At 38.1% G+C, this 17,930-nt stretch overlaps 2 protein-coding genes and 1 long non-coding RNA gene across 5 annotated transcripts; 2 read left to right on the forward strand and 1 right to left on the reverse strand.

The window, feature by feature from the left end:
* The first annotated feature begins 1,329 nt into the window (after positions 1-1,329).
* On the forward strand, positions 1,330-7,096 carry LOC146504352 (uncharacterized). 2 transcript variants are annotated; one of them, XR_014868633.1, is made up of 4 exons: positions 1,330-2,375; positions 4,758-4,802; positions 6,526-6,659; positions 7,035-7,096. It is a non-coding gene; the product is annotated as an uncharacterized LOC146504352 (long non-coding RNA). The 2 variants fall into 2 exon arrangements; XR_014868634.1 differs by having other exon boundaries at positions 7,041-7,096.
* Positions 7,097-7,194: 98 nt separating this feature from the next.
* On the reverse strand, positions 7,195-11,934 carry LOC146504353 (uncharacterized). The gene is made up of 5 exons (XM_085130315.1): positions 11,777-11,934; positions 10,805-11,683; positions 9,206-9,364; positions 8,684-8,779; positions 7,195-8,605 (listed from the first exon to the last, which is right to left on the reverse strand). Exons 1-5 carry the CDS (start codon positions 11,777-11,779, stop codon positions 8,285-8,287), a joined length of 1,458 nt encoding a protein of 485 aa, XP_084986441.1. The 5' UTR covers positions 11,780-11,934; the 3' UTR covers positions 7,195-8,284.
* A 1,624-nt stretch (positions 11,935-13,558) lies between these two features.
* LOC146504354 (von Willebrand factor A domain-containing protein 5A-like) lies at positions 13,559-17,930 on the forward strand. 2 transcript variants are annotated; one of them, XR_014868620.1, is made up of 5 exons: positions 13,559-13,736; positions 15,257-15,344; positions 15,428-15,630; positions 15,720-17,636; positions 17,807-17,930. XR_014868620.1 is itself a non-coding variant. In XM_085130331.1 (4 exons), exons 2-4 carry the CDS (start codon positions 15,265-15,267, stop codon positions 15,984-15,986), a joined length of 510 nt encoding a protein of 169 aa, XP_084986457.1. In that variant the 5' UTR covers positions 13,567-13,736; positions 15,257-15,264; the 3' UTR covers positions 15,987-16,724. The 2 variants fall into 2 exon arrangements, 1 of the variants encoding a protein (XP_084986457.1); XM_085130331.1 differs by lacking the exon at positions 17,807-17,930 and having other exon boundaries at positions 13,567-13,736; positions 15,257-15,304; positions 15,720-16,724.

Consider the following 17,930-nt stretch of genomic DNA (forward strand, 5'->3'; position numbering starts at 1 on the left):
TCTGCAGAATTATCTGTTTTCATGTGTCTGTTCATTAAAAACAACAATGGTAAAACCATCATCTACATCTGCTGACTTGTTTATTTCCCACATAAACATTTCACATTAAAGACGAGTAGAGTTTGGTGTCATCAACATAACAGAGAAAATTGATATTAAATGTGTAGGAGAGATGACCAATTGGAAGTAGCCAAATAAGAAATGGTAGAGGTCCCTGAGGACACCAGTAGGAAGTGGAAATGGCTGGAATTTGACATTTTTGAGTTGAATTAACTGAGTGCAGCTGAAGAGAGGATGATCTAGTTCAGGTGTGTATCAGTAATATCAAGTAAGGTTTGTTATACCTGCATCATTTATATTGTTAGAGCTCTAACTTTGATAACAGAGTTAATGGCATATTTGAACTCTGATGCAAGTTTTCACATTTGATTTTGATTTTAATCCTCTGTAGACCGCTATCTTCAATCATGTTATCATTGTGAGTTTTAACCAAGTGGTGGATTAGCCTCCACCTAAACAACCCCTCTTCAAATCTGAGTTACAGCATTAGAATATGGCACTGAAGCAATGATGACAGCTTTAATAACCTATTTCATCTTCAATTATTCTTGTATGAAATTCTCTTAAAGTAGCAACTGAATTTCAACCAACTCAGCTAGCTCTGCATAATTTATTTCCTCTGTTAAAATAAAACGTGGCGGAGCCCAGCTGTAATTGTACCTTGCATTAATATGGTGTATTATTGACGGTGACACAGCACTGCTTAGCATGTCGTCCTGAATCTCACAGGTGTGCCGATGACCTGTGCAGTATATGAGGCACTAGAATCGTGGTTTATTTCTGGGATACGAACAGGAGGGAGTCATGTGAGCTCTATCAATATTGCACCACTTACGTCTCAGACCTGTATTTATGTATTTATGCACTGAAATCGCGCTGTAATATCCAGTTAATCGTAAACATTTGTACTCTGTTTTTCCATTTATTATATTTTTTTCATTAATTTGTCTGAAAAAAGATCCATGTAGTAACCAAAGAGAGCCTAAATCAATGGTCTCTAATAGCAGCCAAATTATAAGAGCTTTCATTAGTGATGTGAGATGAAGCCTTGTGATGAACTGAAGCTTTCCATCCAACTGGTCGACTCATGGTTCGAAGCATTGTGACGATTCATTGGCTCTACTGCGCCATCAAGTGGACGATTAAAGTCAAATAGGCTCAATGATTAGAATGATGTGATGTGTAAACTTAATAAATAACTTGTTTTCATGGTTATTTATCCCAAATATTGTCTCAGTATGTCTGATACAAAAGAGAAAGTGGAAACTATCAGGACAGAGCTTTGGTATGATTGTGTAACTGTGTAATCATTAGGGGTGGGGGAAAAAATCGATACTGTGTAGTATCGTGATATTTTGTTTGCTAATAATGTATCGATACAGGGACAGCAGAAATCGATATTTTGTTACAAAAAAAGTTTTTGTGGACTGGAACATACTCTGACTTCAGAGCATGTTGATCAGCTCCTTTTTCTGAGCAAGAATCCTGACATTCCTTCACTGTCCAAATATGTTTAACTTTTTTTTTTTGGCAGCAATAACCATGACAGTTTACTTATTTTAATTTAAGACATGTTTTATTTTAATTAAGTTTAAAACTTTTTTATTTAATGTAAAATTATATTTGGTTTTAATTTACTTTCAAATTCTTCAGTTGCTGAATGGGCTGCATAGTTTTCAGAAATTGCATAGTTCAGAATAGCTATAATTGTACCAGATGGTTGCATTCAGTTAAGTTGGACTAGACTGTAATACAAACCGTTCAAGTTTGTTAACAATAAAACTGACTGAAATGAGAGAAAGACTGAGTGTGAGACTTTGATATTAGATAAAATGAATATTGATAAAGTTTACCTTTATGTACAGAATCTGAATATCGCAAAATATTTTTAAAAATTGCAATAATATCGTATCGTGCGTTAAGTATTGTGATAATATCGTATCGTGGGATGTATGGTGATTCCCACCTCTAGTAATCATGCTTATGTACATCTGGACAATGACACAAACTATTATTATTTAACGGTGTGTCCAGACAGCAGTCAAAGCTGGATTGTACTTGAAGTTCGGTAGTTTAGTGTGCTCACAATTCTGTGACTTAGCATAGCCAGGCTAGCCTTCTCATCAGCTGTTGTTGTTGCTCGTCCCTCAGGTGGAGAAGTACAGAGCGGAGAAAAGGGCTCGCTGGTTTTATCACTCGGGAAGGAGCACACACGGATTTTCACTGAAGAGTAGTGATCAGTGGTGGGCAGATCGATCCAAATATCGATTATATCGATACCAAGTTGGCATCGGTATCGAATCAATACTAGGCTGGTGAGATCGATTCTTTACTTTAAGTTCCACTCTTGTTTGTAATGCTGTGCTTTTGGCAAAGACAAAACAGCCAGGTCGCTGGACTCGCTGCTCCTGTGTCAGCGCAGAGCAGACGCACTTTGCTCCCTCTTCCCCCTCTTGTGTTGACATGTTGCGCTGTCACATGATGTGACTTAGACACGTTGGGGGTTGTTAAGTTGTTTACATATTATTTGTATTTTTATCAGCTGTTATTGTTGTTGAGAACTTTAATTGTAAATTTTGTATTATTGTTTCTCAACAGTACTTGTTTTGATTTGTTTACTGGTTTGCACAATTTATTGTAAAATTGTTATTAAAAAAATAAAATAAGTAAACCGCCACGGCAGACCTGATGGCATTTTCATGCTTCACAGCATGATTTATTCTTACAATAATCACATGGCTGCTGTAACAGTACATTCTGCTGCAGCTCTCCTGCTACCAGCTGTACACATCACAATCAACAACAACACAGAACACAGCACAGGTTTTAAGCCGGCGAGGCATGATTGTAGATGCTGTGCAGGTGAGTCCATCTCACCTGCAGCGCATCGCAGAGCAGCCACAATAAGAAAGCATTTTCTATTTAATTATAAACTTTATCCTAATTATGTCCTGGATTTTAACTATTTAATAATAAAAAAGGAACCATCACAAAAAACACTTAAGGTTATAAAAATTAATTTGGATTTAGCAATTCAATGACGTATCCACCTTATTTATTGAAAAGTATCGGTATTGATATCGGCGATACTGGCCCGCATTTACTTGGTATCGGATCGATACCAAAATATGCAGTATCGCACACCACTGCTGGCTATCTAATATATAACCAGGCACTGACGTAAACTCTTCTGTTTAATTATTGTTTGACGTTTATTCAGCTGTGTGAAAACCCTGGCGGAACCTTAATAAAGTTAAATTTAATTTAATCTAATCTAATAACTTTAATCTCAACCAAACCGATTTAGTCACGAACAAATAAAACACTGAAAAAGCCAAACAATAACATTTTTAAGTTATCAAAGTGACTTATATATTATGTTTAACCCGAGTAGCGAAAGACCGCGGGGGTTTGAAAACGATGTGTCGGTCGGCTCAGATATTTGAAGTTTACACAGCTACATTCTCATCTGAAAATATGTTAGAAGTTTTTTTGCGACCCAGAAAGAGAAATAAGAGTAATATTAAAACTAAGTAGCTGCCGCCATTGTTGGAAACTGGAATTGGCTGGGCCGCGCTATGAATTCTGCAATATGGTTTTTCAATTTTGTTGTCCGGGTGGAAAATCGGGAAAAATTCGGGAGAATGGTGGCTCCGGGAGATTTTCGGGAGGGGCACTGAAATTCGGTATTCTCCCGGAAAAATTGGGAGGGTTGGCATGTATGGTTGTGGCAACATCACTAACCTTGTCAAACACCTCAGAGTAAATCATATCACAGAATATGACGAGCGTATGTTGAGGTGAACTGAAGAGGAGGAGAGGGACAGGTGCTGCTAGGGCGAGACAGACGTCTCTCCCGGAGTCCTTTAGTGCTGTAGGCAGGAAAGGTGTTCAAATAGCGCACAACTTCAGTTTTTTTTTATTTCTATATGATGAACTCTGCATTATTAAGTGATAAGAACAAGTAATCTGATGTCCTGTAATCATTATGACGCTATAATTTGAGACTCAATAAATACAATTTTTTGTACAAAGTATCGGTATCGGATCAGTATCATTGATACCACCCTGAATATTACTTGGTATCGGATCAGAAAGGAAATCAGTGGTATCGCACATCACTAACTCATGTGCACCACCTTCGGGAATTGGGAGAAAATCACCTTTGGACAATCGCCCTTCTTTGTTTAAGACTGTATTTGAGCACTGTAAATAAACGCACTGTCTGCTTTGTATCCAGAGCTCTGCGCTTGAGTCCATACTTTCCATTAGCCGTGACACTTAAATTCAAATTCAGTTCTGCTCCAGTTAATATAACCCTCGAGGACCTTTTGAGGTCTAATCGGGACATTTTCACACGCATCTTAGTAAATAAGTTACCGTGTTCTGGAGTTGATATAGAAGCCCTCATAACAATTATTGTTATTAGATTGGACAAAATTGAAGATAAATTGAAGCTTATCCATGAAATTCTTGATGTCTGCTGTACATTCATTTGATCCTCGAAAAAGAAATGTGCAAACAAATCATAAAAGGTCGCAAACTATCACGACGTTCATGTCTGTGATAAATGTATGCAGCTTTCTGATGTTTTTGTGTTTTTTCTGTTTAATTTAATTTCCTTTAATTTGTTGATTTACGCTACCGGTGATGTGTGGGCCACCATTCTGGATCTGATCCGGCTTCATGACTTCAAGAGCTTCTGGCTGTGAAGGCTGCCTCATGGGTCCGTGCTCAGAATGGTAGAAACCATGATAATAGCTGATAAAGTGTGTTTATTTTAACAGTGTGCCATGGCTACGATCAGCTGTTTTTCCACATGCTTTCTTGTAATAACTGTGTTTTTAGCACTGTGTGTGACAGAGTGTGTGGAAGCTGGAAAAGTCCTGTTGGGTTACAGCATCAAAAGAGAAACTCTGAGGGTTTGGTTTACTGACTTCATACTAGGGCTGGGCGATATGGCCTGAAATCCATATCGTGATATAATTTGAAGCACGTGCGGTAACGATATATCGCGATATATTATTTCCTTCTGTATAACGTATTTTCCACACTATAAGGCACACTTAAAATCCTTTAATTTTCTCAAAAATCGAGTGTGCCTTATGTATGAATTCTGGTTGTGCTTACTGACCTCGACCGATTTGGGCGTGCAGAAATCCGTTAAAAGATGTTTTGATGGATTGTCAGAGCATTACGGCTGCCGTAGTGAGGAGCTTTGCGGAGTAATTGGGTCCAAAACTCCTTCCGCTTCAGGTCCCAAAGTCAAACGAACACTGAGAGTTAAAAACAGTCTAAATTCTTTCATCTTTAATAAAATCATCAGTGTTGTTGCTTTACCAGGTGTAATAATTAAGATTAACAACCAGGCATCCATGAAAACAGAAGTTATTAAATTTAACGGAGTTAGAAGTTAACAGGAAGTTAGCTCGCTAGTTTCCTCCTAAACACTACACCATGTTCTGACTGAGAGATTTTTGAAACTAATTAAAACGTACAGCTTTGCTACCACTCCCGACATAAATTAAGACAGAAACTAAACAGCAGTGGCATTTGCAGGGTTACTGAAGTTGGACTACCTGGTAATGTTGTGCTACGCGATTGCTAGCAACACAGCTATGTTAGCATAACATTAGCACTGTGAAGCTGGAGGATGAACTCCAACTGTTTTTCCACTGATGAAAGTTAACGTGAGGGATTCTGGTGGTTAGAGACAAATGCAATCGCATAGCAGGATGCTATACACGGGCCAAATTTCAGTCAGGAGAACAACTGAGATTATTCCTCCAATATCCAAGGTAGTTATTAATGTACTGCAACAATATGGGAATAGAACAGCTACGAGAAAATTCAACATTAATGAATCAATGTTACGGAAGTGAAGCGGAGTTTTTGGCTTTCCCCATATTTCAAAATCATCTCTTTGCTATGACTGTCGCCCGGCATAATTTGCAGATGATAATGGCTGTAGCCGCTGTGAGGCTTTCGACCAAAACAGGCGCCGCTTGATGACGTCATCAACATGCGCTATCGTGATAGAGCAAAATCTCTATCGTTGGCCAAATTTATATCGTTTCTATTGTATATTGTTTATATCGCCCACAACTACTTCATACTGCTTTGAATTTAGTGTTGTGCCATAATATCCATCCTAATTTAATTTTCTTTAATTTCATGTTTTTGATTTCTGATTTTTGTGTTTATTGTAAACTTGAATTTGGTATTTGAAACAAATTAGGGGTTTTCATGCAGTACATAAAAAACTTCGTGCAAAACACAGTGACTTTTTCTAACACCGCACTGTGTTGCTGTTATGTGGCTGTTGCTTCCTCTCTGCTCACTGACTTTAATTGATATTAACTGCGCTGAGCAGCAGCTGGTAGATGCACTTGTTTGCTTCGGCTGGCTGCTGAAGCCTCACCCACGTGACTGTCCCCGCCCTCAGCGCTGTGTTTTTTTACACAGCTGTCTGCGGAGCACAAGTGGACATCTCTGTCTTCGGCTGGACCTTTTACTGCGACTGTTTTAGAAACGAGCGCGTTTACGTCACAAACAGCAGGAGGAAAGTATTTACTGGACCAACGTCAGTGTTTTAAGAGGTAGGAATTTATTCCATGTGTTTTATGAAGGTTAAGATGACGCATCAGAATCTTTGATCGAAATTAGCCTTCTTCATAGATCGTAGTGTCTCCACATGGTGGGTCTTTTCCATTTTATTCCCCGTCAGAGTAATATCTGAAAAAAAAAAGATAACAAAAATATCTTTCAAAGTTTTTTTCAAATTATAATATTTCCATTTATATCTTTAAGGATGATTGCTTTTCTTTTCTTTTGTTTTTATTCTGATATTTTGAAAATGACCTCAGGTTAAGTCTTTCAGATATATCTTAATCACTTTATTTTGTATTCAGGCTGGCTATATTTTAATGAAAGTTACATGTCAGTATAACGATCATGTTCAAATTAAATCTCAGATTTAGCTGTGAATAGGTACAAAGATGGTGTCCTGTGGTCTACGCAGTGTCCAGATGGAACCTGGTAAAACATCACTTAATAAATACAATTTCAAAGCAGATGGGGGGGGGGGGGGGGGGGGGGGGCTGTAGCTCAGGAGGTAGAGCAGGTTACTTACCAACACTGTAAAAAAAAAAAACGTTGCGAAAACTTAAAAACTCAAGGCAACCCACTGCATTTATGTTTTTAGGTTCTGATGGATAACTTATAATTTCAAGTTTAGGAGCAAAGTTGCTTCAACGAATGTTTTTGTGTTTACAAAATTAATAATTGTTCTTTTTCTTAACTCATATTTTATTGTTTTGGCAATGTATTTCCTAAAGTTTACACAAGGTATTAGTTTTAGTTTTGACAACGTATTTTGTAAAGTTTACACAAGGTATTAGTTTTAGTTTTGGCAACGCATTTCCTAAAGTTTACACAACATTTTTTTGTTTGTTTTGCCAATCGATTTCCTAAAGTTTAGAAAAAGTATCTTTTATAGTTTCCATGAGGTGCTCCCTGTTGTACCAATGAATGTTTACAGAGTTGACTTTCAAATAACTTTGTGTTCAAACACAACTGCACCACTGACAATGTTGACTTTTGAGATCAGCCATTTTTAACATACTGACAACATTCAGCCACAAATAAAGTCCTTCCAAAAACACAAAAAAGTCAAATTTTTGTAACAAATGTTACTCATTCAACTTAAAGGTGTGGTATTGTCAGGCAGAATATCAAACCTATCTTGATATAGTCACTAACAAACAGATTCAAAACATCAGATGGCAGGATGTGAACAACTTCTATCTGGTTTCCATACAGCAAACAACTTTCAAACAAATTTTTCCACCACTTGTCTTTTAATAGTAATGGTATCAACACAAATTTCAGTATTGCGCCACATTTGTTATAAAACTAGTACAAATGTACCTAAAACCAGATTATAAAAAATGTTTAAAACAGTTCAAGTTAGAATAAACACTTTCAACATTTTTTAAAAACTTGTTATACATGAAATCTGCAGTCAGTCATGCAAGCTACATTAAGTAAAGTTAGAACAGAAGAGATTGATTCAGAACTTTCTGCACCTTACCGTTTTCTTAAAGCCAGAAATTAACCTTTTTCAGAGCAACTTACCACAAAACCCAAAAACTGTAAATCAAAACAAATTGCTGCATTCTGTTTGACACAAGTTGCATTTGAGTTGAACATGTTGTCAAATAGGTTAGACTTTGGTTAAGAGCTTGCTTTTGAAGCTTCTAACCCTCTGGGAACAGGTAGATGTCAACTCCATAAAAATGTGTTGCACAGCTTCAAATGTGTACTTGAGTTCTTTGGGAAACTCCATGTTGAGCCCATAAAGTAGGCCAAACAGGTAGGCAAAGGCAGTGGGAAGGTCTGGCAGATCATCAAGAATAATGTCCTCTTCCAAAACAATGGCAGTGTTGACCACTGTGGACTGCAAGTTGGGTCCCACGTAGTCCTCCAGAACAGTGAGGATGCCCACCGTAACACCTCGGGTTGCCCTCTCAACTGGATCTGTATCCTATGCAAAATAAAAAAAAACAGTACATATAAGTCTCTGAAAACCAAAACTGAAGATTGAGTAGATTTGCATGCTCACCAGACATGTTAAGAAGAGTTTGGTCTCGTCGTCGCGAACAAATATCGGTAACCCTTCCAAACTGATGGTTCGTCGATGCTGGACTATGTTTGAGACCTAAAACAAGGAAATCAAATAAGACTCAGTCTCATTTATAAACCTACCATTTTGTTTTTAAAACACATTAAGTGTTGTTGCTAAAAATACAGCCTTAAGAAATAAGATGTTGAAATGAGTTATTCCAGATAATTGCTCATGGTTTTGTCAGGGTTTTTTTAAGTAATTTTGATGTGCAACAAATGTAGCACACTTATTACAACATTTATAACAAAGTGCCATGAGTGGGATGAGAATTGAACTGTCTGTCATGACCTGCCATCTGCCAAACACACAGCGCTGCTTGTTAGCTTATAATCCCATTCAGGACACACTTTTTGAAATTTTTTTTACATCAATTTAGTAAATATTTACTAAAGTATCTTTTGTTACAGTGGGAACTTTAGGTTCCTCATAAACCAGACACAAATACATTTTATATATTACCTGTTCATCAAACTTCTGCAACAGGGAATCCATGTCATTGCGGAAAGCAGCTTTTCTAATTCGATACAGCTTAATCAGCCGAAGTGAGTAAGTGTCAAGGGCAGTCATGAAGGTCCCCATGAGATCCTTGGTGGTAATGCGTAAGAATTCCGCACAAATCTACAAAGCAACAACAACAAAAAAAAAAAATATAGAAGAAAACTTTTAAAAGGTACATTATATAAAAATCACATTGTTTTCAAATTTGGTTAAACAGCTTAATTTCAAAACATTTAGTTAGTCTCGGTTGATCTATTGGTCAGGCCTTGATTGGATTTAGTGGTGGTACAAATGATAACTGACGCATTTAAAAAAAAAAAAGAAAAATCTGATCGGCAGATTTTACAGTAAGTCTATAGAATACCTAATCAAATGTTGATAAGACAAAATAATGGTTTCAATTGTTACAGGATGCATTGCAGAAAATAAATAAATCAATAAATTGTATTTTAAATTCAATGCAAAAATTTTATTAATTTTATAGTTATGTAAGAATGAAGTAAGAATAACATCCTGTGGTCAAATTTGGATACTTTCATAACATGCAAGTGACTTTCTCAATCCTGTTCTGTGAGTTTCATGGCTGTTGCCTGCCAAGGGTCACCACCAAAAGATTTTAGATGCCCAGTGAAGACAACTCATTGCGGTGACCGTGGTTCAGGGGGTTGGGAAGCTCATCTGTAACCGGAAGGATGCTGGTTCTATCCCCCAGCTCTCTCTGTCCTGGTCGTTGTGTCCTTGGGCAAGACCCTTTACCCTACCGCTTACTGGTGTTGGCCAGAGGGGCCAATGGCGCGATATGGCAGCGTCGCTTCTGTCAGTCTGCCCCAGGGCAGCTGTGGCTACAACTGTGGTTTCCCTGCACCGATGTGTTAATATGAGAGTGAGTGAGTAGTGGAATTGTAAAGCGCTTTGGGTGCCCAGAGAAGAGGAAAATAAAAGCAATCCGTTATTATACACAGTAAGTTGACAAGTAAATAGATTTCACTTCAATAGAGTTGTTGGTAATACCAAAATTAGCTTCATATTTTTAGAGCCAACTATTTTTTTATATTTTACCATTAGCATTGTTAGCTCAACGGTAGCCTTCAACCTTTTCTACAAGATATTGGAGTGATACAAACAGATGCTTCTCAAGGGCACAAGAAATGGAGCTCACGTTCATTTACTCACCCAGACAAGTTTCAAGGCATTTGGAGTTGTTCAGAAGAAATTTTAAAGGTCCTATATCATGTAAAAATCAACTTTTTGGAGCTTTTAAACACATTTTAAAGTGATTTCCTTAAATTAAAAACCCTCCAGAGTGGTTTTTGGCTTAATTCAGGCATTTCTTAGTTGTCTCAGTGAATCCTTTCCCCATAACCGTGGCTCAGCTCTCTCCTGCAAAACGACTGACTCGTAACATTGGGATTAAAATTTCTTTCTAACAACTCCAAATGCCTTGAAATTTGTCTGGGTGAATAAATCAACGTTTTCCATTCTAGAAATAAGACCACACTGAAAAAAAACAAACAAAAAAACCCGGAAGTTTTCCTTTAAATATTTAAGAGATTATCTTACCTGTTCTTTCAAGAAGAGAGCTGGCCATCTGAGCTGCATTTCCTTGACCAAGGGCTGCATCTCCACAACTTCTTTCCTCCTGAGAGAGAATGTGACGTCCATCTTTTGGGTGATGAGTGCCATGTTCTTATCCCTCTTCTTCATTTCATCTTCCAAAATGCATCTTTCATTTTCAAGAGACTCATCATTGTAGTTTTCTGGGACATCAGGGATAAAGTTGACTTCACCTCGCTTTGGTTTCTTTAAGGAAAATCTATTTGAGCCACTGTCATCTTCTTCCCCTTTTCTTTTTCGATTGACTGCAACTTCACTACATCCAGCTTGACTTAGCTTGGAACGGTCAGGGTAGGCTTTGATTGCAAACATTTCTTGTGCCAGCTTGTCTAGAATTTCCATCTTGATGTCTCTTGTTACACTTAAATTTGCCCCTGCTTTCTCATATACCTCATTGCCCTTGCGAAGTTTTAACGCTACATCATAGGAAAAGGTTGGGATAGGAAATGGATTTGGCCACTGTGAAGTGCTACGCATGTAGGTCTGGGTGGATGAGGATGGGCTGAAAGAAGATGCTGAACTCACACTGGCTGTATCAATAGATGAGATAGCGCTATGATCAGATGGAGTCTGTGGTGGCGAGGCTGATGCATTTTCCTCCCAAATGAGGTGCAACACTGCCCGTCCAGCAGGTAGCTCATTAATATCCATCAGGTTGCAAAGTGCGTTCCCAAAATCTGGGTCTTCATATTGTATTGCAAAGTCACCTTCAAGTCCAAGCTTTGCTTGTAGTTCATCTTGAAGCTGCTTCACAGATTCTGGAACAGTGGACAGTTGGATTTTTCTGATAAGTTTTGGACTGACGTGGACTCGCAGTAACAGTGCCTGTGAAGACAAACCAAAAAAAAAAGGGCGCAAGTCTAAATAATTAACGAATTCAAAGTAATCAACGGAAAACTATTTAAGAATAATACATACCATCACTTTCAATGCAGGAGGCACGTAACAGGTGTCACCATCAGTTGTCCAGCTACGCAGTATTCAGCTAAAGGGTGGTAATCATTCAAATCTTCTGGGTCAAGTATTTCCAGATCTTTGTAGCTGCTGTCAAGCTGATATAATCTGTAATGTTCCATAAACCAAGAGGAGAGCTTTGTCGCAACAAATGACACTTTCCCAGAGTCAGTTATTTATTGCAGTTATTTTATGAATTTTTCGAGATGTTCCTAAAGGGTTGCATATTTCAAAGTCGTCAAAATACAAAGCTAAACTAATGCAAGTATCTTGCAATCCTAAAAGCTTGTTGTTTTTGAAATACTGCCCATCTCTAAATGATCTGTAACCTTCACTAATTTCTTTATCAAATGCTAACTTTTCAATGAAACTTTTCTCTTTCAATAAGTTCTCCAAGACCTGGTTTACTGAGACATAAACAAATGTATTTCTAGTTCTCGCTTTGTAGGTGTACTCTTTAGGCTCAATTACATGAAAATTATTCTTGAAATAAATAGTTCTCTTGTAATCAGTAGATAATGCACCTTTTGGTTCTGTTGAGATAATTAATGGGTTGGTTTTGAAAAGTGCATCATTTATATTTTTAATTACATTATCATCTGCCTCAATGTTCTGTTCAGCAAGCACCTCTTTGATTCTTTGAAATGAAAATTTTAAAATGTCACAAATTTCCTCAATAATTCCCTGCAAAGCACTTTCAGAAACATGTAACAATATTTGCATGCATAGAAAAAGTCTAGCTATTTTATGTTCAAGACATTGGTAATCTACAAACTCATTGTCCTCTTTATCACTTGCTGCTACACCTGAACCACTTGATAATGTCTCTGTATCTTTTGAGTTTTTGTGCTTTCTGCTTGTGTGTGACGTAAGGGTTGATAAATTGTTGGTAACATAGTCACATTTTTGGAAAGGACAGGATACAGCCTGATGGTTTTTTAAGTGCCTTAAAATATGTGAAATAAATGTATGCTGTGAACAGTTCATTAAATTCACAAAAATCACAAAAAAAATGTTGAGATCTCCTGCCTTTTCTTAGCCCTGTTGTGTGATCTGCTGAGGTGAGACTTCAATGCCCCTCGTGTCCTAAACGAACAGACGCAGTCACTGTAAACACAGGGCAAATGAAATCCTCTTCTATGTTGCAGCTGGTGATGTCTTAAGAGTACTTCTTGGCTTGAACAGACAAAAGAGCAGAACTGGCACTGCATACAAAAACTAGAATGAGAAGAGAGGAGAGGACAGTGTCAACAATTCAAAAGAAACCTGAATTAATCTCAAATTACCAAAGTTACATTACCTGATTATGTGTTTGGGGGCAGGGGGAGGCACTCCTGTTCTGATTCCTCTCCTTACCAACTCTTCGTCAGTCCCTCACAAATCAGGACAAGGAGTGGTCTGGAGTTGGCTTTTAATTCTCTAAATAAATAAAAATAGCAGTTAGTTTTAAAATGAAGTACCAGCTTCCTGACATTACTTAAGAATTTTTTTCTCCTGTCCTAATTGTCTTCACTAAAGTGAGCTGATTCTGCCTTGTAAAATAGTGTAAAACAAATAATTTACAAGATATACATTACATCAAATGTTTAATTAATTAAATGTTTAATTTATTATTAACAAATTGTATTCTACATGGAATATGTCTGTGAAGGTTCTCAGTCATCCAGGTCATCGTAGTCAAAGGAGCTTGCAAAGAAAAGCGTCTGGACTTCTTCCACCCAGTGGCCGTTTCGTTCGCGACCGACACATCACTACGCCACTGGGTGCTGTCATACAAGAAAATCGAGCATACCCGGTAGCAGTCTTGTTTCAGTTAGGTCAGTGTTGTTAGCGAAAACATTACGTGTTTTAACACCATTCTTCACGTATTTAGAGGAGGGGGCTGCAGTAAAACTGTACCGGAAACATCAGTACATTCTTTGAGGTAAGTCTGTCCGTTATTTAACCCTTTAAAACCGGTAGGAGCGGGCACGCTCTGTTTTGCGTAACTATTTTTAAATCCCGGTAGCTCTGCAACCACGTGAGCTAGTGCAATATTTTTTTTTGCATATGAAACCTGAGGAGTTGTACTTACATCTTATGCCATCAGCTTGTCCTAAGTCACAGTTTCCTTCCACATATAGCTTTGCAAAAACTGCATAAAAAGCGCTTGCAGCAACAAAAACATAATATTCCAGAAACACGCTTTGCCGATCTGATCAGCTGTTTGTAACACTTCCTACATTGGATTAGACGGCAGGGCGAACTATCGCATGTCCGCCATGACCTGCCCGAAACCGGAAGTGACGTCACTTTCGCGGAAATGTAGTTTTTTACGGTCCGGGCCTCAATGAGCCTATACTGGTGTTTTTAAAAGTTACGTTTGACTTTATGACTTTCTGTGTGGTTTCTGGGATACTTAGGACTCATATTGCACTGCTGGAAATAGTTTATTTTGATGCATATGCTGCTTTTTTGCAAATTTGCACTATAATATTTATTTTCGTTTTTCCTGCAGTGTATAAAAATTGGTGTATTTCAAAAATAAAACTATGAAGGCACTCAAAATAAATTTCCTGTGGTGGGAAACTATTTTGTGCAACTTTTTTGTATTTACAGTTTTGAGGGATAAGCCTCTTAAATTTCTCTAACTAGAAATATATGTTAAAAAAACAAAAACGATTTTCAATTTTTTTGTAGTTTATTGCACTTTTTTGCAATTTATGTAATCACTATGCACTTAATTCCTACATATTATTAAAATATAGGCTGTAATGGTTGTATTGATGTATAGCAACTTGAAATGCTCCCAAAAATGGCACTACAGCATGTAAAAATATAATATAAGCTCTGGCGGACTTGGTTCTATGGTAGGTCTTAAAGGGTTAAGCAGCTGGACTGACAGGAAAACCTGAAAGCTTATCGCTGTCATGTGGGTGCTGTCACACAGACGTTCCGCACTAACTGTTTATGTGTGTCTACTGTCATGCAGTAGAGAAAGTCCACAGGGTTATACAACAGACGGCGTGTTTTAATGTGAAAGTGAAAGTCACGGTCAGAGGGACGCTTGGCTGGTTATAATAATAAACAAGACTGCAACAAAACCCGAGGCCTCTACAAAAAAACCTGATTAATGCGTCAGCGAGCTGTTCCCGACAGTGACTCCCCTTTTAGCTGCTTACATCACCAAAGTAACTTGTACTCAAAACATAAATCGGTCAGGAGCAATTTGTGTTACGAGTTTCGGTTAAAAATCGAGCAGAAGCGAATGTTTACAGTGATTCCTTTATTTGATGAATGTTTTTTTTAAGGCACAGAGCCTAAAAAAGAAAGTAGTTAAAGGAGAACGTTTATTCCCATGGTCGACATACCCGTTATCTCTGACGGGGACTATATGTTTTGAATGTTCAGTATTTGTAAAGTGTAAAATGTATATTTTCAGTATTAAGTGTTCTTGTTTTACAGGTAAGATAATGGATTGCTGTGGTCTGCTAACTCTTCAGAAGGAACCAGGTACTGATGGAAAAGAAGTTAAAGTAAAACAACTTCAAATGTAGATTTTGTTGTTGTTGTAATGGCACATAATAATACCCTGATGTATGGTTTGTGTTTATTCTAATATTATTTTTCTATCAGTTCCTCTGAAGAGCATTGAGGTGGAGCTGGAGGTGAGGGACCATGTGGCTACAGTGGTCTCCACTCTGAACTATGAGAACAAGGAGGACAAACCATTAGAGGCTGTTTTTGTCTTCCCTCTGCCTGGAGATGCTGCTGTCTGTCATTTCAGTGCTCAGATTGGACAGACACAGATTGTAGCTGAGCTGAAGGAGAAACAGAAGGTGAGCTGGACAGTAAATATAACCTGATTATAAGTGAGCTTCAAAGTAAACACAGTGAATGTCACTGACATGTGTCACCTGTGCTTCAGGCTCGTGAGGAGTATGATGATGCTCTGAGCTCCGGTCAGCAGGCCTTCCTATTGGAGGAGAGTGATGAGAGTCCAGATATATTCTCTCTGCGTGTGGGCAGTCTGCCTCCAGGAGAGAGCGCCTCCATCAGGTTGGAGTACGTCACTGAGCTGGCTGTGCAGGCTGATGATGGTCTGAGGTTCTGTCTGCCTGCTGTGCTCAACCCTCGATACCAACCTCAGGGTAGGACAACTTCAGAATACTTGGACCAGAAATGCTTCAACTAAATCAGTGAAAGTGTTGAACCACCTTCCAACTAGGGCTGGGTATCATCACTGATTTCTAGAATCGAATCAATTCCGATTCACAAGGTCCCGAATCGATTCGATTCACGATTCAATTTAATTCGATTTAATTCGATTCAATTCGATTCGATTCAATTTGATTTGAATCTGGGAAATTTTGACAGTCAGAAATATTATAATTCAGATCAGTACATTTACATATTTTTGTATCTATAAAAAGGAAGCTGACACACGCAAGACTTTATCAAAGGTGTGAGCATCACAGCAGATGCCTTTGTGTCAAAGTAGCTGAGGATAAAACACAGAAAAACATGAAGGTGGTTTTCCTGGCCTGGGATTTTATAAAAATATTCTGCAGTACATCAAAAACGAAAGAAAACCGTTAATCAACACATGAACATTACCTCTCAAGTTACAGCGGTTTTATTAGAGACACGGCTAAGCGTTTTGCATTTTGCATAATTTTAAAAAGTTTATATTTGTTCAGAAGCCTGTTGAACGGCAGAAATTAGGTTTTCTTTTCGGAAGTATATAAAACGAAAAAAAAAACAAAACGTTGGCCGACAGTGCTGTAAACAACGGTAGACTTGTGTGTAACAAGCAAGCGAATAATCAAGAAAACATATTTTTAGACGGGAAACTGTTCTAGAAGTATAGAGAGAGAGAGAGAGAGAGAGCTGTGCATCGTGGTTGAAGCAAAACAGTAAAAGTCAGAGTGAATTCATGACGATGTTTATGTGAAGCGTAGTTTGGATCTTCTTTTGCTGCTGGTTCGGTCAATATTGTTTGGAGAGACATCAAACTAACAGCTTTAGAATCAGTGCATAAAGGGCGTGAACACAAAGCGTGGACCCGCCGACAGATCAAAATCAGCGAGCTGTCGGCTTTCAGCCCCGACCGTGTCAGTGCCGTCAGGTGAGAAAGGCGACATCTCACTGATTCTGTTTGGTGGTTGTTGAAATTTTGAGGTTTCACCAGAGATTCTGGCATTTCGGGCAAAATAAATTTATATTAAAAAATCAATTCAGGATTTTAATGAATCGATTTCACGTTATTCAAGCCAGAATCGATTTTAATCGATAAATCGATTATAAAAACCCACCCCTAGTTTTTAACATAGTCTTAAAAGTACAGACGGTATCTGTCACCCAAATCCAAACTGGGAGCTGGTTCCACAGGAGTTAAACACAAGTACAGCTCAGTCAGAGAGCGGCTGATACAATACTATAAAGTCTTTAAGATAAGGTGGAGCTCGATTATTCAACACCTTGTGTGTGAGGAAAAAAAGATTACAACATGTGGATGCTAACCGAATCAATGGAACTATTTTCTTAATTAACTAAACTCTTTTTCTAAAATAGTGCTCTGTTAATTCCCCCCAATTAAGATGATTTTATTAACTAAATAGAAGGAGAGTGATCAGCATAAAAAACTTTATGAATGTACTTGTATTTAAATTTCCCCTTTAGCACTGTCGGATGAAGAATTTCCACCTGTTAAGAAGCCACCCAGAGACCCTTTGCTGCTGTTAGTCTCCCTCCAGAAGGCGTCTGGCTGCTGGCTGCTTGATCCAGCTCTGCTGCTGCACTGGGAAAGTCCAACGAGGAGGTGGAAAAGTCAAAGCCTGAAAAGGTGGGCTATTAAATAAATAATAACACAGTAATAGTGGGTGTTTGTAACATATTCATTAAAATGGTTTCAAAAGTGAATTTTCAAAATTACACACTCATGTTAACGAACATCTGCATGCTGCCTCACTTAATTTAATGTTTAACTACATGACTGCTGATTCTATACACTAGGCCAGCAGTGAAGTGTGGGCCACCATTCTGGCTCTGATCTGGCTTCATGGTTTCAAGATGGATGCAAAGGACGAGTGGGAGCTTCTGGCTGCAAAGGCTGTATCATGGCTCAGTGCACAAAAAG

The sequence above is a fragment of the Neolamprologus multifasciatus genome, chromosome 14, assembly GCF_963576455.1.
Source record: "Neolamprologus multifasciatus chromosome 14, fNeoMul1.2, whole genome shotgun sequence".
Taxonomy (NCBI): domain Eukaryota; kingdom Metazoa; phylum Chordata; class Actinopteri; order Cichliformes; family Cichlidae; genus Neolamprologus; species Neolamprologus multifasciatus.

What these genes read in the sequence shown, in the direction of transcription:
- LOC146504353 (XM_085130315.1), bottom strand. An exon ending in CTCTCTTCTTGAAAGAACAG is followed by an intron (nt 9,365 to 10,804) that starts GTAAGATAATCT and finishes GTTGCTTTGTAG; the next exon opens with ATTTGTGCGGAATTCTTACG. An exon ending in TGCAGAAGTTTGATGAACAG is followed by an intron (nt 8,780 to 9,205) that starts GTAATATATAAA and finishes TCCTTGTTTTAG; the next exon opens with GTCTCAAACATAGTCCAGCA.
- LOC146504354 (XM_085130331.1), top strand. Translation starts at nt 15,265, where the DNA reads ATGGATTGCTGTGGTCTGCTAACTCTTCAGAAGGAACCAG. An exon ending in AACTCTTCAGAAGGAACCAG is followed by an intron (nt 15,305 to 15,427) that starts GTACTGATGGAA and finishes TTTTTCTATCAG; the next exon opens with TTCCTCTGAAGAGCATTGAG. An exon ending in AGCTGAAGGAGAAACAGAAG is followed by an intron (nt 15,631 to 15,719) that starts GTGAGCTGGACA and finishes CCTGTGCTTCAG; the next exon opens with GCTCGTGAGGAGTATGATGA.